Source organism: Lissotriton vulgaris, chromosome 1_1 (assembly GCF_964263255.1).
Source record: "Lissotriton vulgaris chromosome 1_1, aLisVul1.2, whole genome shotgun sequence".
Classification (NCBI taxonomy): Eukaryota; Metazoa; Chordata; class Amphibia; order Caudata; family Salamandridae; genus Lissotriton; species Lissotriton vulgaris.
In genome coordinates this window covers 375199302-375226958 of record NC_141685.1, presented here as the reverse complement: position 1 = coordinate 375226958, position 27657 = coordinate 375199302, and the positions used below count along the sequence as shown (strand labels likewise).

The 27657-nt window shown below is 47.9% G+C and overlaps 1 protein-coding gene across 4 annotated transcripts in view; it reads left to right on the top strand.

The window, feature by feature from the left end:
• Window positions 1-27657, top strand: part of NRDC (nardilysin convertase) — a 2107381-nt gene that overhangs the window by 217230 nt on the left and 1862494 nt on the right. For all 4 annotated transcript variants that reach the window (XM_086952436.1, XM_086952435.1, XM_086952433.1 and 1 more), the window contains one exon: window positions 19874-19947. In XM_086952436.1, the coding sequence (XP_086808562.1) occupies window positions 19874-19947 (74 nt within the window). The remainder of the gene's footprint in view (window positions 1-19873; window positions 19948-27657) is intronic.

The following is a 27657-nucleotide window of genomic DNA, read 5'->3' as shown; positions in this document are numbered from 1 at the left end:
CTAAAATCCAATAAAAAAGTGTTTACACAAAAAAGTAGCCTTAGTAAAGGGTTGGAACGATTCAGTAGTCCCTCTCTGAGGAGGAGGGGCTGGACAGTGGGAAGGATACTCCCATATCCCTTGTCTAGTTTCGCGCCAGAGCGGGAGCCAACAGCTCCCTGATCAGGTTGAACTGGAGTATGCAGGGCGGGCACTAAATGTGCCCTACAAGCAGTCCCAATACAAGAAGTCCTGTCTGGAAGGTGGTCACAACTCAGCAGCAAGAGGACATAATAATGTCTCAAGTCGACAGTGTAGGAATGTGGATATCTGACTATGGTTGCCCCCAACTTTTTGCCTGGTGTTTGGCTGGTTTTTCGTCTTAGTTGACCTGGGACCCTGCTATTCAGGACCCCAGGCCCACTGCGCTCTCTGTAAAATGGATTCCATGTACCTTAGGTACATATCTAATTGGATACTGAGTCACCTTATCAGTCCCTGTACAGTGTACCTTAGGTACCCAGGGCATAGGTGTACCCAGGGCCTACCAGGGGCTGCAGCATGTATTATGCCACCCCTGGTTGGCCATCCAAATCTGACACCACTGGCTGCACGACAGCTGGGGCAAGGTGGTGTAATCACCCTTTGCTTTAGATATAGTATTCCTATATCTAACCCTAAAATGGACACATGTATTCCTATCGGTCACTCCTATGGCAGGCCTTATCAATCCTGAAGGCAGAGTGCTTGGAATTATGTGAGATGGTGCTCTGGCATGAGCTGAGCCCGTTTGCAGCTTGCGGAACCAAGTCCTAATAGCTGTTCATTGATAACGCGTACCATATACCCTTAAGTGCATTGTAATCCTCGCGGTTATTTGCTATCTTTGGTATCGCTTTATCAAAACATGTCGAGTAAGGTGTCATACGAATTGGAATACTAACCCCTCGCCAATTCTGGCGACGGGGTTAGCATTCCACCCTTCTAGAGGGACACGACATGTATGTAACTGTGAACCCCGGTTAAAGCTAACTCGAGCCTCAACATCACAAAATGGATGCTGCCACCACAGACACGAGTCTGACCTCCTGCTGCTGGGAGTCCTTCCAGCGAGGAGAGCTTGGACAAAGGGTTTCCTGTCAGGGGCGGTGCCAGCACCATCCCAGACAGGGTTTTGTGTATCCCAGGTAGGCAGGGCTGAGAGGAAGGTGACTGCAAGGGGCACCCCGGTGCTCACTGTGCATATGCCGACTTAAACCAGTTCCAGGGGCACACCAGCCCCTGAGCTGGAGAAAGTCCAGACAAGGGAGAGGGGTGTAACCACCCCCCCCCCCACCCCGGTCCCACCCATGGGCAGGACCTAGTCGCGTGCCAGCCCCTTTCTTTAGAATAAAGGTAGGAGCAGGCCCCCTTCCCAAATTAGATAATTCTGAATCTTGACTACTTTCCACGAAAGGAACTCTGGATACCTTCAGAAGACTCTCCCTTGTGGCTAAGGAGTAGCCACCCTGCACCCGCAGGCACCATCTAAGCATCGCGGTTTTCTTTAAGTCCATCCTCCGGATCAAGACTGCCCAGCTCGACGAGACCCGGATTCCCTGGCATCTCTGACCTCTACCTGCATCATCAGCCCAGCTGAGATTTGTGGGTGTGACGAGACCTGAGGGACCGGCCATCTTCAAAACTGCACGACGCTTAACCAGCACGACCGCCGAGGGATCCTCGAGTGAGTGCTTTGGGGTTTGAGAAGCCCTAACCCTGAGCAGCTCCAGCACCGAAGTCCAGCTCCCCAGCATCCACGAGATCTGCGTGGGGCCCTTCTGCTCTTTGCTGCTCACCGCGTTGTCCGGTCACTTGCCTGCTGGCTAGTAGCCCTCCTGACGACGTACCACGACGATTGCACCGCTGGTCTGGTTGCTCCAGACTGGCCCTTGCTCCCTTCCAAAAGAGGAGCACCCCTGACCCTCCTGGTCCACTCCAGACGCCATCTTGACTCCACCGCATGGGCTTGACTTTGCCAAGGTTTGTTGCCCCAATCCTGGGTCCAGCATCGCCGACAGCAGATACCTTCGTGGGACAGCTCGCACCTCCAGCCTGGTCACCGACAACGCCTCCTAGCCCGTGTGACTGCAGAGTCCAGCGTCGCCCACTCACCTGGTCGAGGTGACTTCATCCGGTGCCATCCTGGAGCCCACCTAATCACTGGCTAGTGATTAACACCTTGGCTGCTAGGTGTTTTTTTCCCCCCTGTGCTGGAAATTGCTCTTAGTATGCATTCATGACGAGCTCGTCATCAGCACAGCTCAACTGTGCATCATGACGAGCTGAGCTCGTCATCAGCATCGAAAGGGTTAAGAACTGAGTCCCCTCTGCTTTCAGGTCGTCTCCATAACCGATCCAGGCTTGGATCACATCGAACATCTTCACTGGTCGCCTGCCAGCAACTTCTTCTTTCAGGCTCCATAGACTACAACGAGGATTCCCGACGTCTTTTGAACCCTATGCAGCCGCAGACCCTGGGCTAGGTAACCTGAGTATTTCGGTGCTCCAACGTAGGTTCACTATCCAAGTGTCCAGATCCTTTTTCGTTTTCAGTCTATCTAGTCGGATTCGTCCGATAACAGTAACTTTAGAAATACTAGCCTCCATAGACTTTGTCCCGCATCCCGCGTGAGAGTGCACACTTAGCCCCGATCTCCCTCGGCCTCCTGCTCCTAACCTTAGGGTTTAGTAGTGTAGTCCTAGCGATCCTGAAGCCTCTGGATCTTGTTACTTACCTGCTAGTATTTCGCATTCCCCTTTTAGAGTATATGGTTTTTCGTGCCCCTCGGGCACTTGTGTAAATTATGCGACTTAAAGCATTTTCTTAAGAGTTTTGTTGTATGCTTAGCTCCCTGACTCATAAAGAGATCAGGGTAGACTTGTTATAAATAAATATCCTTTTATTTTCATAACAACTTGTGTGGTGTCCTTTCACTTGGTGTTCCAGGAGTATATGTGATGGTATAACAGCTGGCTTAACACGGTCTCTAGAGTTTAGCCTAAAGACTGCTCTTGTCCATGCTACTAGGATAGCTGGTCTATAAGGTTGACTTACAACCAATCATCAATAAGGGTCGTTTGGTATGATACACAGTGATCACTAGAATAGTGAGCACTATATATCAGGCCAACTTCTCACATTGGTGAGCAGCGGTTGGGATTTGAGCTTGCTGTTGTTTTACCACACATATCCTAAGAATATCATTTGAAAGATCACATTAGTACCAAGGTACATATAACTTAGCTTAGAATACTCTGAGTTCTACAGAACCAGCTGTTGTAGTGTAACGGGGTTTAGCACACCCTGACTACAACTCTTAGCAAGGGATCAGTAGGCAAACATTTAGTGTAGGTAAGTGCACCACTTACACCTCACTAGAAGCATGTCTAACCATGGAGAGTCTTCAGAGACTCCTCTTGTGGTTATTGACCCTCCACAGGTCATGTCAAGATATGCAGCTCTTAGCTTCCAGGAGATGAGACAACTGTGTACCTCCAGGAAGCTTAAACAGGGTTCTAACCCTACCACTCCTTTTCTGATAGGTCTCTTAGAGACTTATGATGCCAGGAGGGCTTCTAACACAGGCCCTTCTAATCCAGATGGGAGTATGCCCCCTTAGAGGGAACACTTGGGGACCCTGACCTCAACCTCAATGGAACAGAAAGTGAAGAGGAGGAAGAGGATCAGGAGTTGTCGAGGGATGAGGCAGACAAAGGCCAGGTAGTAGTCAGAAGACTCACCAGGACCAACTTAAGCAGGCATGGGAATTGAACTGGGGGACCCCCAGGCCAACTCTCAGGCAGACTTAACACTGGGAATGGACGAGTTAGGTCTCTCCCCAGAGGCTCTAACAGATCTATTTGTACCAATGGCTCTCAAGCATCTTCTCAGAGGGATGACATCCCCTCAGAGAAGAGAGCATGAAGCTAAGATGAGGGAAGTCAAACTGAGGATTGAGAGGGAAGAACTTGCCCTTGCCAAAGAGGGACTTGCCTTTGCTAGAGAGCAGAAATTGTGTGGGGCAGACCCCACTGGTGGCAGCATTATCCCTAAAGATAAAGACAGGAGTTTAGACACTAGACACCTGAGTAAGATAGTGCCCCCCTTTAAACAAGGGGATGACATCCACAAATGGATGACTGCTTTGGAGAGGGCCTGCACTGTCCAGTGCGTCCCCCAGAGTCAGTGGGCAGCTATCTTGTGGCTCTCCTTTGAAGGCAAAGGGAGAGATAAGCTCCTCACTACTAGAGCTGAGGATGCTAATAATTACCAAGTCCTGAAGAATACACTGGTTGATGGGTTTGGCCTAACAAATGAACAGTACAGGTTGATGTTCAGAGACACCCAGAAAACTCAGTCACAGGATTGGACTGACTTTGTTGATTGTGCCACTAAGGCTCTAGAAGGCTGGCTATTGGGTAGTAAAGTTACTGACTTCACAGGATTGTAGAATCTTATTATGAGATAGCAAGTCTTAAATAATTGTCAGAACCAGTTATTACACCAGCACCTGGTAGACTCTGATCTGACCTCTCCACAAGAATTGGGTAAGAGGGCAGACAAATGGGTCAGAACCAGGATTAGGCCTAAGAACCAGGGTGGTGACCAAAAGAAGGAATCAACCAAGCCTCAAGAGAAGGGTGGGAATACATCTTCTGATCAAGCCACAGGGCCCCAAAAATCCTCTGAAAAGGGTGGGTCCCAAAATCCTTCCAATTCCCAAAAGAAACCTTATTGTCCTACCTACAAACAGGTAGGCCATTACAAAACTGACAGCAGTTGCCCAAGGGCCAACGACAATAAGGAGAACATACCCCCAAGTAAAACTTCCCAGCCTCCGGTTACTACTAGTAGTAATCCCCCAGGTGGTGGGAGTGCCCTCAAGAATCTGGGTGCATTTACTTTGGGAGTTCCTGGGGACTCTGGCCTAACCAGGTCCCCTGACTTAGATACTCTTGTCTGTGAGACTGGCATGGGGTTTGCCAACTTCACAGCTTGTCCCAACACTCTGGGCAAGTACAGACAGGAGCCCCTCATCAATGGTTCAAAAGTTGAGGCCTACAGAGACACAGGGGCTAGCATCACCATGGTGACTGAGAGCCTAGTCCCCTCAAGGCAACTTATACCTGGAGCCACATACCAGGTAACCAACATTGATGGAGTGCAGAGAGATCATCCCATAGCAGTGGTCAATCTCAGCTGGGGAGGTGTCACTGGCCACAAGAGAGTGGCAGTGTCACCAAACTTGCCTGTAGATTGCCTACTGGGGAATGATTTAGAGATCTCAGCCTGGGCTGAGGTAGAGCAAGAAACCCATTTTAAAATGGTAAACCTCCATGGTAAGGTTAGTGGGGCAGTGATAGCCACAGCCCCAGTCCAAGATGTCCTCCCTGAACAGGTTGGCAAGGCTGTGATGGTCACAGCCCATACCCAAACTGAGTCCCTTCCTGAAAAGGTTGGTGGAGTCGTGATGGCCACAGCTCAAACTCAGACAGATAGTAGTGTTGTGAAGCCTGCAACTATGGATCACTCCACTCAGACAGAGAGCATTGAGGAGGAAGAGAAATCTCCCTCACACCAGACTCTAGGAAAGGATCAGCCTCCTCAGGTAACTGATCTGACCCCTTGTGAAGGAACTGCCCCAGAGGTAGTCAGGCCTAGCCTGGCAGAACCCCTGATGTCACTGGACCCTTCCAAGGTGGGACCCAGTCTGGAGCAGGTAACCTGCCCCTCTCTACCCTGCCTCAGTCAACCCAGGGCTGTAGAGGTCAGGGAGGCCAGTGGTGGACCCCAAAGGGCCCCCGGTCCAAAAGAACTCCCCAATCAGCAGAATAAGGGCACTGAAGCTAGTAGACCTAGCCAAGTGAAAATAAAACAGACTCCTGAGGGATCCGCCTTAAACTTAGTTAGGGACCTCCCACAGATGGACACTGTTGGGCACAGACAAACCTGGGACCTGAGGGCCCCAAACCTGACCTGTCCCTCCAGTAAGCCAAACAGAGGGACCCAGCCTCCAGCTTTAGGTAGCCAGAGGTTGACCCTGAGAGCTCACAGCAACTCAGTCATGGAAAGAAAGGCATATATGGTGGATAGTGATTGGAGGAAGTTCAGCCCAACATTAGTGGAGTCTCACTTCAGTACTCCATCCCAGCACCAGCCTTTTACTTTGCCAAAACACACCACAGGTAGAGATTCCCTATGGTGGAGACCCTCAGATACCCTTAGGGTGAGGGATTGCTTAGTAGACCATGATATAGGGGGTAACCATGCCAGTGCATATACCACCTCATATGGCCACTAAGGCAATATAGGCTTACCTGGTCAAGGATAGCCTTATCTCCTTTCGTTTGGGGGGGGGGGTTTATGTAGGAAGGTGGATATCTGACTATGATTGCACCCAACTTTTTGCCTGGTGTTTGGCTGGTTTTCCGTCTTAGTTGACCTGGGACCCTGCTATTCAGGGCCCCAGGCCCACTGCGCTCTCTGTAAAATGGATTCCATGTACCTTAGGTACTTATCTAATTGGATACTGAGTCACCTTTTCTGATAGATACATCTGCCGTGTGGATTCCTCACCTTGTGAATATCCCCCTTGCGTCAGCAACATTCGTAAATTCTTTTCGTAGCCTCGCGCCGACGTGGATAGGACGTCACAGAGACACGGCACCGCTCGCGACTCCGCTGACGTCACCGACGCCTATAATAGGCCCACTCCGGCGTGATGACATCAGTTCCCTTTTTTCCGCGTCGTCGACGCTAACGGTTATCGGGAATCTCTGTAGCCTACTGGTACATTGTTGCCGTTTTGTTGCATATTTCTGCTTCTCTGTATCCTGTCTCTTCGAAGATGACATCCAAGAAGACTGGCTTCAAGCCCTGCAGGGAGTGCGGTAAAATGATGTCCATTACCGACCCCCATGAAGACTGCATCTGGTGTTTAAGTTCCGACCATGATGTGGAGGATTGTTCTTCATGTCGGAAGATGAATCCGAAGGCCCTGAGGGAGAGAGAAGCCAAACTTCTGGTTGCTAAGGTGAAAGCTGGAAAGGAGAAGTCGTCGAGGTCTCGTTCTCGAAGGGCGAGGTCGAAGTCCAGGGCGAGGTCGAGATCTGCTTCTCGAGAGAGGTCGTCTTCGAAGTCTGCGTCGGATCATGTTTCGAAGTCGAAGAAGAAGCACAAGAAGAGGAGACATGAGTCCCGACGTCGGTCTGGTAAGGAGTCGGGCTCGAGGTCGAGGTCACCGAAGAAGGTACGTTCGAAGGTGGTTACTCTCGAAGTCTCTGAGCATGAAGGTGAGGCCTCACCTTCTGAGTCGCATGGGCGGTCTCCCTCTCCGGCTCCGAATGCTTCTCCGGTTCCGAATCCGTCTCCGGCGCCGTCCCCGGCCCGTGAAGAGGAAGAGACTCGGGAAGTGGAGGATTCTGCGCCTATTGATGAGCCGAATCCGATCCCTCTACAGGACCGGCCTGATGGTTTTCAGCTGCCCTTTCCTGCTCCAGGCCAGGACCCTTCAGCGTTTCTTATCGCTATGTATGGCGTCTTCTCAAGGGCGTGGTACCCCTCTGGTGCACCTTCGGGTCCCATGGGTCCTTTGGCATTCAGCCTGGGAGTTCCTCACTCCTATCCTCCGGCTCCGTTTATGCCTTACATGCCGGCTCCGACGCCGCATTGGCAGTTCCCGGCTCCGCCGAAGTCGTCGACGCCGATTCCAGCGTCGCCTGCTCCTGATCATCCTCGAGGGCATTCTTCTGTGCCGTCGGATTCGATACCGGCGCCGGCCCCGAATCCGTCGAAGCCGCAGGTGGATCCGGCTGCGAGGCATGTAAAGGAGAGGTCCAGATGGGAAGCTCAACGCCTTTTGGAGGAGCAGAGATACATGGATTCACAGTCTGATGTTGAAGAAGGTGAATTAGAAGAGAGCTGTTTTGAGGAATTGGCAGATTCAGGGACTCTTGATTTCTCTCCAGAGTGGGAGTTGCCCTCAGGCTCGGGTGCTCCCTCTAAGGATATCCAGCCTTACCACCTGGTTAGGAGGAAGGCTGCTGAGCTTCTTCAATTGACTCTGCCTACAGTGGAGTTCAAGTCTAATATCCTCACTGAAGTCTTGCATTCACCGAATTCTGTGGTTGAGCCTTTACTTCCATTCAATGATGCCTTGACTGAACCTATTATGGAAGTGTGGAAGAAACCTTTGTCGGCTCCTGCGGTTTCTAAGAGTGTTGCGAGGAGGTACAGGGCTGCTCCTGAGGACCCGGCTTTTCTGTCTTCACATCCTTCGCCAGAGAGCCTGGTCATTCAGGCTGCCTGTTCAAAGAAGAGTCTTAGTGCCTTTCCTCAGGTTCCTTGTGAGAAGGAAGCAAAGAAACAGGACCAGGTGGCAAAAAAGACCTTTTCATCGGCTAGTATGGCGTTGAAGTCAACTAATGCCACATGTCTAATGGGAAGGTATGTGCATGCCCTGATGGACTCCTTGCGTATCCTGGCTCCAAAAATTCCTGACGCCAACCGGAAGGATTTTGAGGAGGTGATTTCTGACACTCAGGCAGCAGCCCGCCAGGTTATTTAAAGTGGTCTGGACACTGCAGACTCTGTGGCTCGTATTATGGGCACCGCTGTTGCCACTAGGTCAGCCTGGTTGAAGTCATCGGACTTTTTGGCTGATGTTCAGTCGACTCTGCTTGATCTTCCTTTTGATGGTTCAGGTCTCTTTGGGAAGAAGGCGGATGCAGCTCTTGAGAGATTCAAGGATTGCAGAGCAACAGCGAAGTCTTTGGGTCTCCAGATCAGGGGCACTTCTTCCAACAGAAGGTTCAGGGGCTTTGGTCGCTCCTTTCGGAATTTCCGGCAAGGCCAACAGCAGCAGCAGCAACAGCAGTAGCAGCAAAATTCAGTGTACAGATCGTACAGGGGAAAGCAAAGAGCGCGTCCTCGTGGACGTCAGCCCTCCTCTTCCTCCACCTCTTCCAACCCCCCTGCCGCAGAAAAGCAGCCCTAGATCCGCTATTCAGGATCATGTGGGTCCGGTTGGGGGTCGGCTTACCCATTTTCTTCAGGATTGGGAATCGGTTACGACAGATCTTTGGGTTCTCAATCTTGTAGAAAATGGGTATGCCCTTCCCTTTCGGGAATTCCCCCCTGTTTACCCTCCTTGTCAAGGTTTTGCACCGAGGAACATCTGTCTCTTCTGCAGGAGGAGGTTCTAACTCTGTTACGAAAGGGTGCGATAGAGGTGGTCCCAGAGCAGGAAAGCGGTCAGGGATGCTACTCCCGGTATTTCCTGATCCCCAAGAAGGATGGCAGGCTTCGTCCAATCCTGGATCTCAGGATCTTGAATCTCTATCTGAAGCAGGAGAAATTCAAGATGCTCACCCTTGTTCAGGTTCTTCAAGCGTTGATGGAAGGAGACTGGATGGTGTCGCTCGACTTGCAGGACGCGTATTTCCATATACCCATCCTGAAGTCGCACAGGAAGTATCTCCGTTTCACGGTTGGGTCTCAGCACTACCAGTTTGCGGTTCTTCCGTTTGGTCTTACTACTGCGCCTCGAGTCTTCACCAAGGTGATGGCGGTGGTGGCAGCTCATCTCAGGTCGGGGATACCTGTGTTCACTTATTTGGACGACTGGCTGATCAAAGCGGAGTCGTCAGAGAAGGTGCTCCATCATCTGCAAGAGACAACTCAGTTGTTGTTCAGGTTGGGTTTTTCGATAAATGTACCCAAGTCTCACCTGGTGCCCTCCCAGCGCAACCTGTTCATAGGTGCCATACTGGACACTACTGTTTGTCGTGCATTCCCTCCTCCTCAAAGGATTCGCGACATTCAGGAAATGATTCCTTTGTTTTTCAATGGAGCAGTCGTTCCAGTACTGAAGGTCCTTCGCCTGCTCGGTCTGTTGGCTTCTTGCATTCTCCTGGTCAACCATGCACGCTGGCACATGAGGGCACTCCAGTGGTGTCTCCGCAGGCAGTGGTATCAGCACAACGGAGATCTCGGGGAGTCGGTGAAGATCTCCAGAGAAACTGCAGCGGATCTGTCTTGGTGGAGCGTGGAAGGCAACCTGTCGCAAGGGAAGCCTTTCCATCTACCTCCATCGGTGGCCACGGTGATAACGGATGCATCCACTCTAGGGTGGGGTGCTCATCTGGGGGATCTGGAGGTCAAGGGTCTTTGGTCTCCAGAGGAAAGGTTGCTTCACATCAACCTTCTAGAGTTGCGGGCGATACGTTTGGCGCTCAAGGCCTTCCTCCCTTCCCTTCGCGGTCAGTCGATCCAAGTCCTGACGGACAACACGACCGCGATGTGGTACATCAACAAACAGGGAGGAGTGGGGTCGCAGTGTCTCTGCAGAGAGGCTCTGCGTCTCTGGTCCTGGGTTCAGGACCACCAGATTTGTCTGATGGCAAATCATCTGGCCGGAGTTCTGAACGTGCGTGCAGACAGTCTCAGCCGGCAGTTCTCTGCCGACCACGAGTGGAGGCTTCACCCGGAGGTGGTTCGTCACTTCTTTCGGACGTGGGGGACTCCTCGGGTGGACCTGTTTGCCACTCGCGAGAATGCTCACTGCCCGTCATTCTGCAGTCTCCAGTATCCGATGCAAGGAGCCTTGGGGGACGCGTTTCAGTTGAGTTGGGGAAATCAACTCCTTTACGCGTTTCCTCCCATACCCTTGATTCCTCGGGTTCTGAGGAAAATTCGCCAAGACCGGGCCCAAGTTATTTTGGTCGCCCCGGATTGGCCAAGAAGGGTGTGGTATACAGATCTACTCCACCTCTCCTCTCACCCGCCGCTCCGTCTCCCTCTCAGGGCAGACCTCCTCTCTCAGATGGAGGGGCAGGTTCTACACCCCCACCTCCAGACATTGCACCTTCATGCCTGGAGATTGAACGGGGCAACCTGATTTCCTATTCTCTCACACCTGATGTGGTGGATGTCATTTTATCTGCCAGACGTGACTCCACTAAGACTGTCTATTCTTATAGATGGTCTAGGTTTGTTATTTGGTGTGGTGAGAATGATATTGACCCGTTGAGAGCCCATTTATCAGATGTGCTCCGGTTTGCTCTTTCTTTGGCCCATCAGGGGCTTGCAGTTGCCACGGTTAAGGGCTATCTTTCGGCGCTGTCGGCTTTTATTTGTTTGCCTGATCAGCCCTCTCTTTTTAAGTCTCCTGTAGTTTTAAGGTTTTTGAAGGGTCTTGTAAACAAGTTCCCTCCTACTCCTTTTATTGTACCTCAGTGGGACTTGAATCTTGTCTTGACTTTTCTGATGGGCTCTCCCTTTGAGCCTCTTCATAAATGTCCTATGAGGCTTTTAACCTTTAAGGCAGTTTTCCTTGTTGCAATAACCTCGGCAAGGAGGGTGAGTGAGCTTCAAGCTCTTAGTTCCAAGCCCCCGTTCCTGACCATACATGCTGATCGGATGGTTCTGAGGACCAGGGCTGCTTTTCTTCCTAAGGTGGTGACTCCTTTCCACCTTGGTCAATCCATTACCCTCCCTACCTTTTATCCTCCCCCGCACCCTTCCAAGGAGGAGGAGAGGCTACACCGTCTGGACCCTAAGAGGGCGGTGTCTTTTTATTTGGACAGAACTAAAGACTGTCGCTTGGATGATCAACTCTTCATTGGCTTTGCTGGCTGCAAGAAGGGCAGAGCGGTCCATAAGAGGACTTTATCAAGATGGATCGTCCTCTGCATTAAGATCTGCTACTCTTTGGCCGGTAAGGAACCTCCAGAGGGTATTAGAGCTCATTCGACTAGGGCTAAGTCGTCAACCTCAGCTTTGGCTAGGGGTGTTCCTGTGGAGGACATTTGTAGAGCGGCGACTTGGTCTTCCCTCCACACTTTCGCGAAGCATTACTGCTTGGATTCCGAAGTGAGGAGGGAGCGTCACTTTGCGCGCTCTGTCCTTCAGGATTTCCTGGTTTAGAAGAGTGGACACCCTCCTCCGGGAGTGGGGACTGCTGTGGGACTCTATTCACAAGGTGAGGAATCCACACGGCAGATGTATCTATCAGAAGAACAAGTTACTTACCTTCGGTAACGCTTTTTCTGGTAGATACTATATCTGCCTGTGGATTCCTCACTGACCCACCCGCCTCCCTGTTGTCCACTCTTCTATGCCAGAGTTATTGTACTGTAATGTATATTTATTTTGATGTCAAGGTATTGTTTCAATTGCTTCCTGCATTTGCTTTGCACTGTGTGTTTTGCCTTGACTTTTGTGTACTGTGTATACTTTGTATATATCTACTGTCATTGGTCCGTCCGTGTGCCTCGATGGCACGGAAAAAAGGCGGAACTGATGTCATCACGCCGGCGTGTGCCTATTATAGGCGTCGGTGACGTCAGCGGAGTCGCGAGCGGAGCCGTGTCTCTGTGACGTCCTATCCACGTCGGCGCGAGGCTACGAAAAGAATTTCCGAATGTTGCTGACGCAAGGGGGATATTCACAAGGTGAGGAATCCACAGGCAGATATAGTATCTACCAGAAAAAGCGTTACCGAAGGTAAATAACTTGTTCATCAGTCCCTGTACAGTGTACCTTAGGTATCCAGGGCATAGGTGTACCCAGGGCCTACCAGGGGCTGCAGCATGTATTATGCCACCCCTGGCTGGCCATCCAAATCTGACACAACTGGCTGCACGACCGCTGGGGCAAGGTGGTGTAATCACCCTTTGCTTTAGATATAGTATTCCTATATCTAACCCTAAAATGGGCACATGTATTCCTATCAGTCACTCCTATGGCAGGCCTTATCAATCCTGAAGGCAGAGTGCTTGGAATTATGTGAGATGGTGCTCTAGCATGAGCTGAGCCAGTTTGCAGCTTGCGGAACCAAGTCTTAATAGCTGTTCCATGATAACGCGTACCATATACTCTTAAGTGCATTATAATCCTCGCGGTTATTTGCTATCTTTGGTATTGCTTTATCAAAACATGTCGAGTAAGGTGTCATACGAATTGGAATACTAACCCCTCGCCAATTCTGGCAACGGGGTTAGCATTCCACCCTTCTAGAGGAACACGACATGTATGTAACTGTGAACCCCGGTTAAAGCTAACTCGAGCCTCAACCTCACAAAATGGATGCTGCCACCACAGACACGAGTCTGACCTCCTGCTGCTGGGAGTCCTTCCAGCGAGGAGAGCTTGGACAAAGGGTTTCCTGTCAGGGGCGGTGCTAGCACCATCCCTGACAGGGTTTTGTGTATCCCAGGTAGGCAGGGCTGAGAGGAAGGTGACTGCAAGTGGCACCCCGGTGCTCTCTGTGCATATGCCGGCTTAAACCAGTTCCAGGGGCACACCAGCCCCTGAGCTGGGGAAAGTCCGGACTAGGGAGAGGGGTGTAACCCCCCCCCTGGTCCCACCCATGGGCAGGACCTAGTCGCGTGCCAGCCCCTTTCTTTAGAATAAAGGTAGGAGCAGGCCCCCTTCCCAAATTAGATAATTCTGAATCTTGACTACTTTCCATGAAAGGAACTCTGGATACCTTCTGAAGGCTCCCTTGTGGCTAAGGAGTAGCCACCCTGCACCCGCAGGCACCATCTAAGAATCACGGTTTTCTGTAAGTCCATCCTCCGGATCAAGACTACCCAGCTCGACGAGACCCGGATTCCCTGGCATCTCTGACCTCTACCTGCATCATCAGCCCAGCTGAGATTCGTGGGTGTGACAAGACCTGAGGGACCGGCCATCTTCAAAACTGCACAACGCTTAACCAGCACGACCGCCGAGGGATCCTCGAGTGAGTGCTTTGGGGTTTGAGAAGCCCAAACCCTGAGCAGCTCCAGCACCGAAGTCCAGCCCCCCAGCATCCACGAGATCTGCGTGGGGCCCTTCTGCTCTTTGCTGCTCACCGCGTTGTCCGGTCACTTGCCTGCTGGATAGTGGCCCTCCTGACGACGTACCACGACAATTGCACCGCTGGTCTGGTTGCTCCAGACTGGCCCTTGCTCCCTTCCAAAAGAGGAGCACCCCGGACCCTCCTGGTCCACTCCAGACGCCATCTTGACTCCACCGCGTGGGCTTGACTTTGCCAAGGTTTGTTTGGCCTAATCCTGGGTCCAGCATCGCCGACAGCAGATACCTTTGTGGGACAGCTTGCACCTCCAGCCTGGTCACCGACAACGCCTCCTAGCCCGTGTGACTGCAGAGTCCAGCGTCGCCCACTCACCTGGTCGAGGTGACTTCATCCGGTGCCATCCTGGTGCCCACCTAATCACTGGCTAGTGATTAAGAACTGAGTCCCCTCTGCTTTCAGGTCGTCTCCATCACCGATCCAGGCTTGGATCACATCGAACATCTTCACTGGTCGCCTGCCAGCAACTTCTTCTTTCAGGCTCCATAGACTACAACGAGGATTCCCGTTGTCTTTTGAACCCTATGCAGCCGCAGCCCCTGGGCTAGGTAACCTGAGTATTTCGGTGCTCCAACGTAGGTTCACTACCCAAGTGTCCAGATCCTTTTTCGTTTTCAGTCTATCTAGTCGGATTCGTCCGATAACAGTAACTTTAGAAATACTAGCCTCCATAGACTTTGTCCCGCATCCCGCGTGAGAGTGCACACTCTGCACCCGATCTCCCTAGGCCTCCTGCTCCTAACCTTAGGGTTCAGTAGTGTAGTCCTAGCGATACTGAAGCCTCTGGATCTTGTTACTTACCTGCTAGTATTTCGCATTCCCCTTTTAGAGTATATGGTTTTTCATGCCCCTCGGGCACTTGTGTAAATTGTGCGACTTAAAGTATTTTCTTAAGAGTTTTGTTGTGTGCTTAGCTCCCTGACTCATAAAGAGATCAGGGTAGACTTGTTATAAATAAATATCCTTTTATTTTCATAACGAATTGTGTGGTGTCCTTTCACTTGGTGTTCAAGGGGTATATGTGATGGTATAACAGCTGGCTTAACACGCCCTCTAGAGTTTAGCCTAATGACTGCTCTTGTCCATGCTACTAGGATAGCTGGTCTATAAGGTTGACTTACAACCAATCATCAATAAGGGTCGTTTGGTATGATACACAGTGATCACTAGAATAGTGAGCACTATATATCAGTCCAACTTCTCACAGTCAGTAGCCATAGTTTGCTGTCTGGGTCTAGAAGACTGGTACTGGGATCACTGAGTGCTTCCCGGAGGAGCTTTACAGTGCATGGAATCATAACTTCCACACCATTTACGGTGTGGGGGCATGATTCCAACATGCTTGATACCAAACACAACAGGGTTTGTTACAGCTAGTTTAGAGATGGTCATTGTGTAATGATGCATAGACACTCTATATATCTTAATGGCTGATGCACTTACAACCCGGGAGAATGGACTCCTATTGTTTATTCATTTTATTTATTTTTGGCATTTATACAGCGCGCGCTTACCTGAAGGTGTCCTTGCGCTAGATGAATACTCCTAAAGGTTCAGGCCAAAATATAAATTATTGTGTAAACAACCAAGTTTTAATGCCTCTACTGAAAGCCATCAAATCTGTCATATTCCTCAAGGCGAGGGCCAGGCCTTCGTTGCCCCCAACACAAAGCTCCTACCTCCCCACCGAGCTTTCTTTATACGAGGGACTTTAACCAACCGCAGCCCTGATCTTAGATATCTGGGGGGAATGTACCATTGAAAGTACTCCTTCAGGCAGGCAGGCCCTAGGCCTTGCAAGGCCTTAAAGACCATACACAAGGCCTTAAAGGAAATCCGCTTCCGCACTGGCAGCCAGTGTAATTTTGTGATTTCGGACGAGATGGAGGCATACTTTGGTATGCCCGTCAGAAGTCTCGCTGCCGCATTTTGCAACACTTGCATTTTGTTAAGCAGCCCCTGTTGGGCATTCAAAAGCATGCTGGTGCAATAATCTAGGTGGGACAGCACTAATGCAGTAATAACCGTTTTTGTACTGCTCTCCGGGAGGAAAGGGAGGATCTTTCGGATCATTTTAAATATAAAATATACTGACAATGATATGGCGTTGACCTGGGGCCTAAAGGTACGTTGATAGTCAATTAAGACACCCAGGTTCTTCACCTTGGCAACCGGTAGGGGCGGGGAACCCATCTCCTCCGGCCACCAGCAAGGACTCCAGAAGTCCTCCTTTGCTCCAAATATAATGACTTCCGTTTTTGATGTATTTAATTTGAGGCAGTTATCAGCCATCCATCTGCCTACTGCCAACATACATTCCTGAAATTGTATGGCTATTCCTTCTTCCTTGCCAGGTAACAGCGACACCACAATTTGTGTGTCACCTGCATAGGATGTTAAATCAAAACCAAATGACCTGACAATAGGATCCAGCGAGGTAACGTATATATTAAACAGTGTGTGGCTTAGGGAAGAGCCCTGCGGAACACCGCAGGGCAACACAAACGGTTTTGATACGTAATCACCCATTTCCACACACTGCTCTCTATTGGTTAAGAAAGCTTTCAGGATGTTCCATGCTTTCCCATGTACCCCACATTTCTTCAGCTGGTCCATCAGAATCCCATGATGTACCGTATCGAAGGCAGCGGATAAGTCCAATAGCACCAACGCCGCTCTGCCTCCGATGTCCAGCACTTCTCAGATTTCTTCCGTTGCTTTAATCAGAGCGGACTCAGTACTGTGGCCGGCTCTGAACCCATGTTGGGAGGGGTCTAGGGCCTGGGTGGCCCCTAGAAACGCACCGAGTTGGAGATTCATAATTTTTTCAATTAAATTGGCTGCCTCGAAATTGGACGATAATTATTAGGGTCGGTTATATCCAAATTAGCTTTTTTCAGCAGCGGAAGGACAGAAGCTTGTTTCCAACACAAAGGAAATTGTCCAGTCGCAAACATATTATTGAAAATCGCTGTTAATGCTGCGGAAATACGTACGGATGCCATCTTGGCTACCGTTGCCTGACACGGGTCATAGGGGGAGCCTGATTTCACCACATGAAGCCATTTATTTGTCTCCTCCGTGCTCACTGGTGTAAACTGCTCTAACCTGGGTCCCTGGAACTCTCCCACTTCAACATTCTGGCTAAGGCTAAGTGGGCCGCTCCTATCTGCATCCAAGAAGACCTTAAAAATAGTATTTACTTTGGTCAGGAAAAACTTGGCCAGGGCCTCTCACAACTCTTGACTAGGTTGAGGTCCGGTACTTTCGGGGATGCGAGGCAGGAAACTGTTCTAAATAGTTCCTTTGAAGAATTACTGGCCAAATTAATCCGGCTTGTAACGTACTCTTGTTTCGCCCGAAAGATCATTTCCTTGTATTCAAGGAGGCTCCGATTTAAATTAAACTTATCTGATTCCTTGTAGCCTTTACGCCAATCCTTCTCCAACGTTTTACAGCATATTTTAAGCCTTCTGAGGTCATCTGTATACCAAGGGGCCGAAGGGGAGCGACCCCTATTTAAAGGCACTAACGTGGCACAAACTTGCTCTATCCATCCCGTATAGGCCAAAGCGGCTTCTTCCACCTCTGATGGAATTTCCTCCATGGAAGCCAGTAGGAGCGTCTCCAGGCTTGACCCTACCAGCTTATTCCAGCTCTACCAACCTTTACTCCTGTGCGGCCCTGTTCTACATTAGGGAGTTTATTAAGTGTTATTTCAAACCTCACAGCCACGTGGTCAGGCCAAGCAACTGGCCATGTCCCAGTAAACGCTAATGATGGATGGTTAGAGAATATACCATCCAACAAATGTCATGTGCTATGAATAGGTCCCACCACCAGTTGCTTTAGGTCAACTCCCGCCATCAGGTGTAACAAAGCAATAGTCTCTGGGTCATTTGCAATTTCCAAGTGAAAATTAAAATCCCCTATCATGGTAAAGGCCTCCTCACACAGACCTACCTCTCAAACACTTTTCCCCCAGGGGGTCTATACAATAGGCATCCTTTAAACGAATGGTGATTGGAGAGAGTAAAATTTAAAGAAAGGGCTTCACAGGTCTCTTATCTGAATATGCTGGAATATAGCCTTTAGGGAGTTATGGTATATAACACCTCCTAATTTTCCTTGCCTATCCTGCCTATAACATAAATAGTCTATGGGAGTAGCCTTAATTATATCGGGACCCGAGGCCACTTCCATCCATGTTTCCGTGATGAATGCGATTTTTATTTCTTTCTCAATTAACAGGTCAGCACAATCACGGCTATGTTTCACCAGCGACCTGTCATTTATGGATAAACATTTATAGGTTATTGCATCCTCCCCTTTTGTCCCCTGTTTCGCCCTCCCTATGTCCTGAATTAGTCATTAAGATTTTGAGGATCGCTCTATTGCAGACCTGGCAGGACTCCGTAATAGTGACTGGCCAACTATCAGGGTGAAATAGGATACAGTCTCCCTCCCCGTCGGTTTCCCTGAACCCAATCAGGGTCTCCTTTTCATAGGCAATAACGGGGGCCTTACCGGTCAATGAACAATCAGGGGTCCTGGCGCAGAGCGCAGAACGTGCGCGGACGGGCGCAGACGGGCTTGCCTTTGGCAGCGCGCTCGCGCCAGCCGGAGATTTATTTTCTCTTAGTGGTGAGAATAGATCACTACCCTGGTCGGTCGTCAAGACGTGCAAATTACCCCCCGAACCACCAAAACTACCAGTAACTGTCCCTCTAAAAGAGGTTAAAAGCTAGTACACCTAAAAAAGTTATGAAAGATAGTAATTCAATCTAGACTATAAATTGTGCAAAAAACGGCTTTTATAAAGATATGTGCAAAATCGGCAGTATTTTTGAAAAATAGCAAGACAATTGCTGCGTCCCTGGCAACCTCTCCCGGCTCACGCCTCAGGAGTATTCAAAGGTTGTAGGGGTATCCTGCTCATGCAGGGGCACCCTCACACTTAGAACCGAGCACCCTGCCTTCAGGATTGAAAGGCCTGCCTTAAGGGTGACTTGTAGGTTTTATTTTAAGTGCAGTGACCTCCGAGATACAGAACTTATATCTATTGTAAGTGGTGCTAGCACCAGCTTACAAAGGCTGCAGGGGCAGGTCTGTAGTCACAATTTGAGTGGTCTCTCATGGGTGGCATAACACATGCTTCAGGCCATGGGAGACCCCTGGTGTACCTATGCCCTGGGTACCTTAGTACCATAGATCACGGACTTAGCAGAGTACACCAGTTAGCCAATCTGGAGTGTACCTATGTACTCACCATGCCCAATTTAGGGAAGCAGCACAGAGACTGGGGTCCTGATTAGCAAGATTCCAGTCAGACTAGTCAGTAGAACATAATGACACCAGCAAAACGTGGGGTTGACAATAAAAGCAGATCCTACTTTCCTACAATACCATTGTAAAGTATTTTACTGCATTTACAAACACAATTTACTGTACCTGAAAAGTGTTATTTTCATACTGGTACTTACCTACTTCTGAGTTTCTCGAAGTACTAGAAATAAAAGTCACAAAGTAATATTTTTGATGCAAAACAATTGGTCTTTGATTCAGTCTTTGATTGTGTGTAACAAATGCTTAACAAAGCCCTCTGATAAGCCTAATTGCTTGACCACACTACCACAAATAGTTATCTACTTAAGCCTCTGGGGAATCACTGGACTCTGTGCACTGTATACCTTTCTTTGGTATAGTATATTCAGAGCCAGCTTCCTACAGGGATTTCATTGAAGCTCATCATATCTGTCTTAAACGAAAGTCCTCTCCTCACAGAAATATTCTACCATATAACCCCAATGTACCTATGTTGAAACAATTTCCATTAACATAACACGATATAAATGAGACCTTTGTGACTAGTTTTATTGAAGAGCTCTGGACTTAATGATAAACATATCATTTTTAAAACTTTTGTGTGTTAACTTTAAATATGTTATAATACACCAATTGTAAAAAAATAAATGGTATTTCTTTCTTCACAGATGGGCCCATTTCTTCATTTCTCCTTTAATGATACAAGATGCAATTGAACGAGAAGTTGAAGCTGTTGATAGCGGTGAGACCTGTTTTTTTATGTATATATATATATATATATATATATGTGTATGTATATATGTGTATGTATATATGTGTATGTATGTATATATATGTATGTATATATATGTATGTATGTGTATATATATATATGTGTATATATATGTGTTTAAGAGAATTATTCTTAGCAGTGAAAACAGTGGCATTATTAGAATAATTGTCTTAATCTATTACATAATTATACACAGAGAAGCACAGGTGGTGGTATAATGTGATAACTAATCTCAAAATGTGGCCAGGTGTCAAGTCGTTATATGTTCAATCCTCTCCTATTAGAGACTTTTTTTTAAATACATTGTTTTCTTTATGATTAACTTATGTCCACCATTGCAACAGTGTACAACAGAATAGAATTAATATCATGGCTTTGGAACATATACGTCAATTAGAATAGTTTTCATTGCCTATGTATTACACATTTTTCGATCCAGGGCACCTGTAATAAACGGAACTCTATTGGCAATTAAAGAAGTTTATTGTAAGTGAAATATAAAGCAAAGCTGGCTCAATTTGCACTGTAGCATAAAAAGGTGTAGGTTAGTTTGGTACCCAGGCTGGTTGACAAAGAACATCAGCTCATAAAAAATAGGTAGGCTAGAGAAGTGCTCAGGAGTTTAAAAAAGAGTGGCAGACTGCGATTTAACAAAAGCTAATGTTCAAATTCCTTGGGAGCTGCCATGTGGGAAACTTACAACTCTCCTCCGCTGGTGAAGTGTAAACTGCTAGGATATGGCTGAGCGGTTGTAGTGGGCAGAGTGCAACTGGGCAGAGAAGAGTTAGGCAGACTCATTGTGGTTGGGCGGGTATGGAAGCCCATTCTGTTGGTGTTTTCTTCATTCTGAGGGAGTCAAGAGCGGCAGCCACAGTTTGTCCTATTCGCTTGCTATAGGGTGTTTGCAATTACCACTAACCTCCTCTCTACTAAGGGTTGTACCTTCCACCTCTGTCCAGTGTAGTAGGTCTCTACCCATTTATCCAGAAAGGGGCTTGGCCTCTTGCCATTTACTGGTGATGGTGCACTTCACCAGCAGGAGTGCCAAGTCGAGAAACCATAGTGCTGCCATCATATTTTTGGACCACTTAAAGATTTCCAGCATGCAGATCTCCTAGGACTCCAACTTTGAGAGGCCTGTTAGCTTCACAATCTTGGAAAAGACTCCCAATCTCACAGTGACCGTGCGGGGCATCGCCGTAGCATGTGGTAGAAATCCACTGATGTAGCTCCGCAGTGGGCACAGGTTGTATCAGCTGCGGGAAATAGGTGATTCATTTTGGACGACAAATGGTAGTCTTTCTGTAAAATAAAATATTGCCTTCATTTTTAACGGGCATTGCAAGATACTTTGTGTGGGTGTTCAAGGTCTGGCTTCATTCCGTCTTGTATAGTTCATTGTAGAACTTAAGTTCCCAGGTATGTCGCAAGGTTTACGGGGGAGCCAAGTTTGGGCTAGAATAGTTTTGTAAAGTCTGCTAACAGTTCTGTGCCCCCTTCCTACTGCTTCTTTGTATCAGAGGTGGGGGTTTGGGGGGGGACGACTGAGGGGGCGAGGGGGGCAATTTTTCGTTTGAGGATTGTCCAGCAATTGGGAAGACTATGTAAAAAAGAGACATATGTACAAGATACATTTTGGCAAAACAAGGTGAGTAGTGACTCCATTGACACTTACGTCTTTGGTTCTGACCAACTCAGACTACGAAAAACTGAGCACCAAGTGCAGTCTTTCAGCACTGGACTCTTGGGGTAACACTGCGAGCAGTCCAAGTTGTCTCTGAGTTGGTGTGGTGGTAGAGGCTCAGAACCCAACAGTAACACTGTAGAACTCGAAGTGCTTTAGATTAATAAAAAAGGAAGAGCACTTTGTTGGACTAACCATGTAATACAAAACAAATATACGGGGGGACAGAAGGTTCTAATGAGATGCTGCTGGTAAGGCAATAGCTATCTATTAAGGCTTATGACATGTGCAGGCTTACAGTAAGAAGTGCAAACAAGTTACTTTGTCTGTGGCCAACAGGCGGTCTCTAAAAGGACCCACTCTAGAACGTGGTCACCCTCTGCAATGTCCATTCTGGTCAAAATCGACCATGAGCAGTAGGTTCACTTGGAATCTTCAGTGCAGCTCACCATGCTTAAAATGGGGCATGCAGGGAGAACCACTCCAGCTTTCTGATGACCTTCTGTGATATCTTTACAGCCATTATGATTTCTGAGCAGTTCCCTGTTCCAAGGCACTGCCGCTAGTCTTCTCCTCTGGACAAACCTCCTCCTACCAGGAGGCCATCTGCTCTCATATGTCAGTAGGCCAGGTAGATTCATTTCCAAATAAGACTTGCAGGTGTCCTCCAGCCAGTAGTTCCAGATTTCAGATAATGTTCACTCACCAGTCCTAGATCTCATGAGTTTCCCTGACAGTCAACAAATATAACAGGGGAGAGTAGAGGAAAGTGGATTCGTTCTCCCTCTACAGACTTATTTAAACAGCAAGAATTCACATCTAGATTTTATTTAGAGTGGTCCCTACAATGATGGGGAGCACACAGTGTTCTTTAAATACCCCTCACACACCAAAAGGACCCTTGGTGTCATGCTTAATCATTGGGGTCTTCGCACCCCTCTACGGGATGCGGCGTGCTGCTAACCGATGACTACGTGGGAGCACTTATTATTTGGCTATGTGTGGTGCATGTGAGGTTTTTGTCTGTATAAGTGAGTAGTGGGTTCCGAAGAGTGATAAAGTGAGGTTTAAAAGGTACCTGAGGTCTACGAAAACTTTAATGGGCCCCCGTGCTGGTACTGTTAAAAGGGTGATTTTAGAGGTATTTTGTATGTTAATGTACAACACGTCGTGTGTACGTCGACATGTTTCAAAGCTAGACTTCTTCTTCAGGATGGGGTGCACAGATCCCCACCTTACTCACGTCCCTCGAACTTTTCAGATTGATTACAGAAAAGTGATATTAAGCTAAAAAAGGCTAGTATGTGCCTACTTGTCTATTAAAAGGTATCTGCATTGAGAACCTCAAAGAAAGAGGACAAAAATAACACAAAAGGAGGGATTTTGTTATTATCCAAAGGTGCAGGTTCGGTGACCTAAAAAATTGTGAGGGCAGCAACTGCTAGACATAATTTGTCATCCTATGTAATGGTGTGCCCTGTAAAGAAGAAACAGAGACAAGACATACACAACATTTAACATAAAGCACAAGCACTAGTTGATTAACCCGTATAGATGTTGGGACAGGAATCTGATTCAGTTAGCAATTGGGGAGTAAAAACAAATGTGTGCATACTTGCTACCAAAGTCATGGTTGGCACCATGAGCCTCCAAAACGGTGGGGTTGTAGTGCTATTAAGCACCCTGTAAAAACAAGGTAGAGTGCTCAGTCTGCATGTACGCCTAGTAATCACTTACTTCATATGTTGGTGGAGGCCAAAGTAACGCTGTGGTTAGTTATACTCGCTGCTACACGGGAATTCCTGCACCTTACTTCCCCCACCCGCGGCTCCGATGAAAGTGAGAAGGGCCCGGTATCTGCACCTTAAGTACACCCACCAATAAGTGTTAATTGTTAATTGATCAAAACCGGGAAAAATGTGAGCCAAATAAGGCGTTTTCAGGCTGCCGATACAGCCGTTGTTGCCTACGGAGTTGTTTGTCTGATGCAGCAGATGCACAAGGTGCGGTGAGGCTCCTGCGCATGTGTGGACACATGGCAGTGTGTCTGTTTCCGCGCGTGAATGGCAACCGCGAATTGTGATCGCGGTCTGTTACCAGTCAGCAGTGTTAGGCGCGGTCCGAGTCGGACTAGCTTATGGTCACAGTGTGGTTAATAATTGAGAATATCGGTTTATTATCCATGAATAAAAAGGTATTCAAGGGTCATATTCGTGGGATTTAAAGGCATAAAAGAGACTCACTCTAGAATAATATTAAAATGTGCGCACAGGTAATTTCGCACCCAAGTACTTTCGAATGGTGGTTGTGGTATGCTAGTATAATTCTCAATAATAGTCTGATATCTCTGCGCCTAGTGAGCAGACGTGCAGATATTGAGGGGTGTCGAGCATATTTTCTATGTGGTCTCTAGGTGATGTTTTAAAATGCAGATCGAACCCATGCGCGTGGTGCCCAAGGATTGTATGGTTAAGTGTATCTGAGTAGAACACGAAGCATGGAGTATGGAAGCCCCCAAACTGACTACAGTCCTTCAAGTGGCCTATCACCACCTTCAACTTAAGACAATATGGGATAGTGGTGCCGGTATCATTTAGTCATTTTTCAGAGAAAACATGGGGGACACAGTTAAATCAGCTGACCCCATGGAATATCATCGTTGAGGCCAATCCTCGGGTTGCCCAGCCGGAACACCCAGCGTTGCTCTTTTTCAAAAAGGCCTTTCTCTGAGGGTAGTTGTTCAATTATGGTCCAGTTCAGGTCGTTCACACAGTGCATTTCATTCAAAAAGTGTCGATATTACATCAACAAATACCCAAAATGCTCTCCTTTTGTGTACTTTTTGTCCTCTTTCTTTCAGGTTCTCAATGCAGATACCTTTGAATAGACAGGTAGGCAAATACTAGCCTTTTTTAGCTTAATATCACTTTTCTGTAATCAATCCGAAAAGTTCGAGGGATGTGAGTAAGGTGGGGATGTGTGCACCCTGTCCTGAAGAAGAAGCCTAGCTTCGAAACATGTCGACGCACATACGAGGTGTTGTACATTAACATACAAAATACATCTAAATTCACCCTTTTAACAGTACCAGCACGGGGGCCCATTTACCCACTCCAACGGACCACGCACGGAACCTGGGCGTCATCCTGGACTCCTCTCTCTCGATGACCAGACAAGTCGACGCAGTTTCATCATCTTGCTTCAACTTCCTCCGCATGCTCAAAAAAACATTTCGCTGGATCCCCACCGAAACTAGAAAAACGGTCACCCACGCACTAGTTACAAGCCGCCTGGACTACGGAAACACCCTATACGCCGGTACCACCGCTAAACTTCAGAGAAAACTCCAACGCATCCAAAACGCATCAGCCAGACTCATACTAGACATCCCGCGTAAAGACCACATTTCAGGTCACCTAAAAGATCTCCACTGGCTCCCCGTCAATAAGAGGATAACGTTCCGCCTCCTCACTCATGCACACAAAGCACTCTACGAACTTGGACCAGAATGCCTCAACACGCGATTATCCTTCTACTCCCCCTCCCGCCAGCTACGTTCCTCCAACCAAGCCTTCGCTGAGGTTTCACCCATCAACAAATCCACCATGGGGGGAAGATCCTTCTCCTACCTAGCGGCTAGAACATGGAACTCCCTTCCCATTCACCTCCGCCTCACTCAAAACCACCCAGCCTTCAGAAAGCAGCTTAAAACAAACCTGGATTTTCAACAAATAATCCCCCACCCTTCCTCAAGCGCCCTGAGACCCTCTGGGTATGTAGTGCGCTATATAAATTATCTGACTTGACTTGACTTGACTAGGATGTGCATTGTTTCAGACCCCCAAAGCAGCAGGCTCCTGACCCAGATGTCCAGAAACATGTCTGGTGGTGGCAGCTGAAAGCAGCCACTCAGTCTGGACACTAGTAGTAGGTCGTTTTTCAGGGAGCATCTCTAAGACTCCCTATGTGTGCATTTTTAATTAAATCACACACTGGCATCATTGTGGGTTTAATGTGCTGAGAAGTTTGATACCAAACTTCCCAGTTTTCAGTGTAGCCATTATGGTGCTGTGGAGTTTGTAATGACAAACTCCCAGCACCATGTACTCTTAATGGCAGCACTGCACTTACAATGTCTAAGAATGGACTTAGACACTGTAGGGGTACAGGGCTCATGCACCTGTACCCTCACCACTGGTTTAGTGCACCCAGCTAGAGGGGTGACTGACCTATGCCAGGGCAGTGGGTTACAGGCATGGCACACTGGGATGTGAGCCATGTCAACTCTCCACTTTGTTCTGCACCAAGAAAATAGCCTCCAAAGGTGTGTGTGTGTGTGTGTGTGAGAAAAGTTGCAGGGGCTCTAAGGGTGGCACAATAAGTGCTGCAGCCCTTAGAGTCCTTCCCTGGTCAGAGTCCCCTGGGTACCTGTGGTACAATTTACCAGTGGCTGACCTGTGGCCAGAGATGCCAATTGGGTTTACCCTTTAATGCAGTTTTAGGGAAAGAACATAGGCCCTGGGTACCTGATTAGCAGGAGCCCAGGGCACACTCAGTCAAAGCAGATGCAAAAAGTGGGGGAAACATGCAGAAAGAGGGCAAAAAAGTGGGGGCAACCATGGAGAAAGAGGACACTTTCTCACAGGTAAACAAAGCAAACAGAAGTGCACCACTTTTACAATCCTATTTCTAGCTTGAAATATATCAACAGTGTTCCAGAAGTAGTTGATATTCTTCTCTTCATTAATGTATTGTCAATTTGTATCGGAAAAGTCAGCCAACACGTTTCTTCCACATACATATGGACTTCAACAGGGCTGTAATAAGATAAAAGTGTACATTTATATAAATACTAACAAGACAGGGAACTGAATAACATTAACAATATAAGTCAAATAAATACATGTATACAGTTCCTGTATCCACAACATATAATGCTAAAAAAAGGCCCGCATATATAGGTCAAGTACCATTATGTTGGTACAGGAGAAAGGTGACACTTCTGGAGAAAAAATAGTAAGAAGAGTACGCCCAAACAACGTATCATCTACTGTCGTTGTTATGTTACTCATTCTGTACATTTTGGATAAAAGACACCAAACAGCAAAAGGTGGTTTCCTCAAAGGTCAACACACCGCAATTATGTATTTTTAAACAAACGTTTTTTGAACAACTTTAATCAACACCTAGTGAAAATAGTCCAATTTACTCCATGTTACTACTTCAGTGTCTGGATCTCATGAAATGCCAGTTAATGAGGGAGAGTGTGCAATTATCCTAAAAATTAGCAGGATACAAGACACTAATAGTGGATACGTGCCACTAGAAAAATAAGAGCTATCTGTCCATATGTGCGGAAGAGAATTAATTTTGTATGCCTATTCATATGCAGTCGTAAATTGTGAATCCGTAAAAAGCTCCATCAGATGGATATAAGGCGGGACAATAAGTAAGTTTCATAAAGGGATGTGTACTGGAAGAGACCAGGTTGGAGGGGGGGGGGGAGGGGGGGAAGGGGGGGGGGTGTACAGTCAGAAAATACTGATCGTACATACCCAATGAGCCGAAGGCTTGCGGAGACAATCGTTAGATTTCCAAATTCCACTGCTTGGTAAAGTTTGTCTTGTAAACACTATGTATCATTGAGCAATATATTTGTGCTTATTCCTTGTCGATATATAGAAGAGGGGAAAGGATCCGCTCTTTGGCCAACACCTGTGGATAAAGAGAGAGAGAACTATTACTGAAGTTCTGAAGGAGTGGTTGCCCAGTTAGCCTTTTCTAGTGCAATCATCAATATATAAACTGCATGTGGCCCCTGTAGAGTGACGATCCGGGATCCAGTCTTTATCCTGCACTTGTGTGGAGAGAACAAACGCTATATTGATGTTAAAAACGGATTTTAAGAGAATGTGGCTAGTCAGCCCATTTACTAAGCATAATCGACCATCTCTATGTTAAGAATATGTAGGTATACTACCATCTGAAAGAGACAA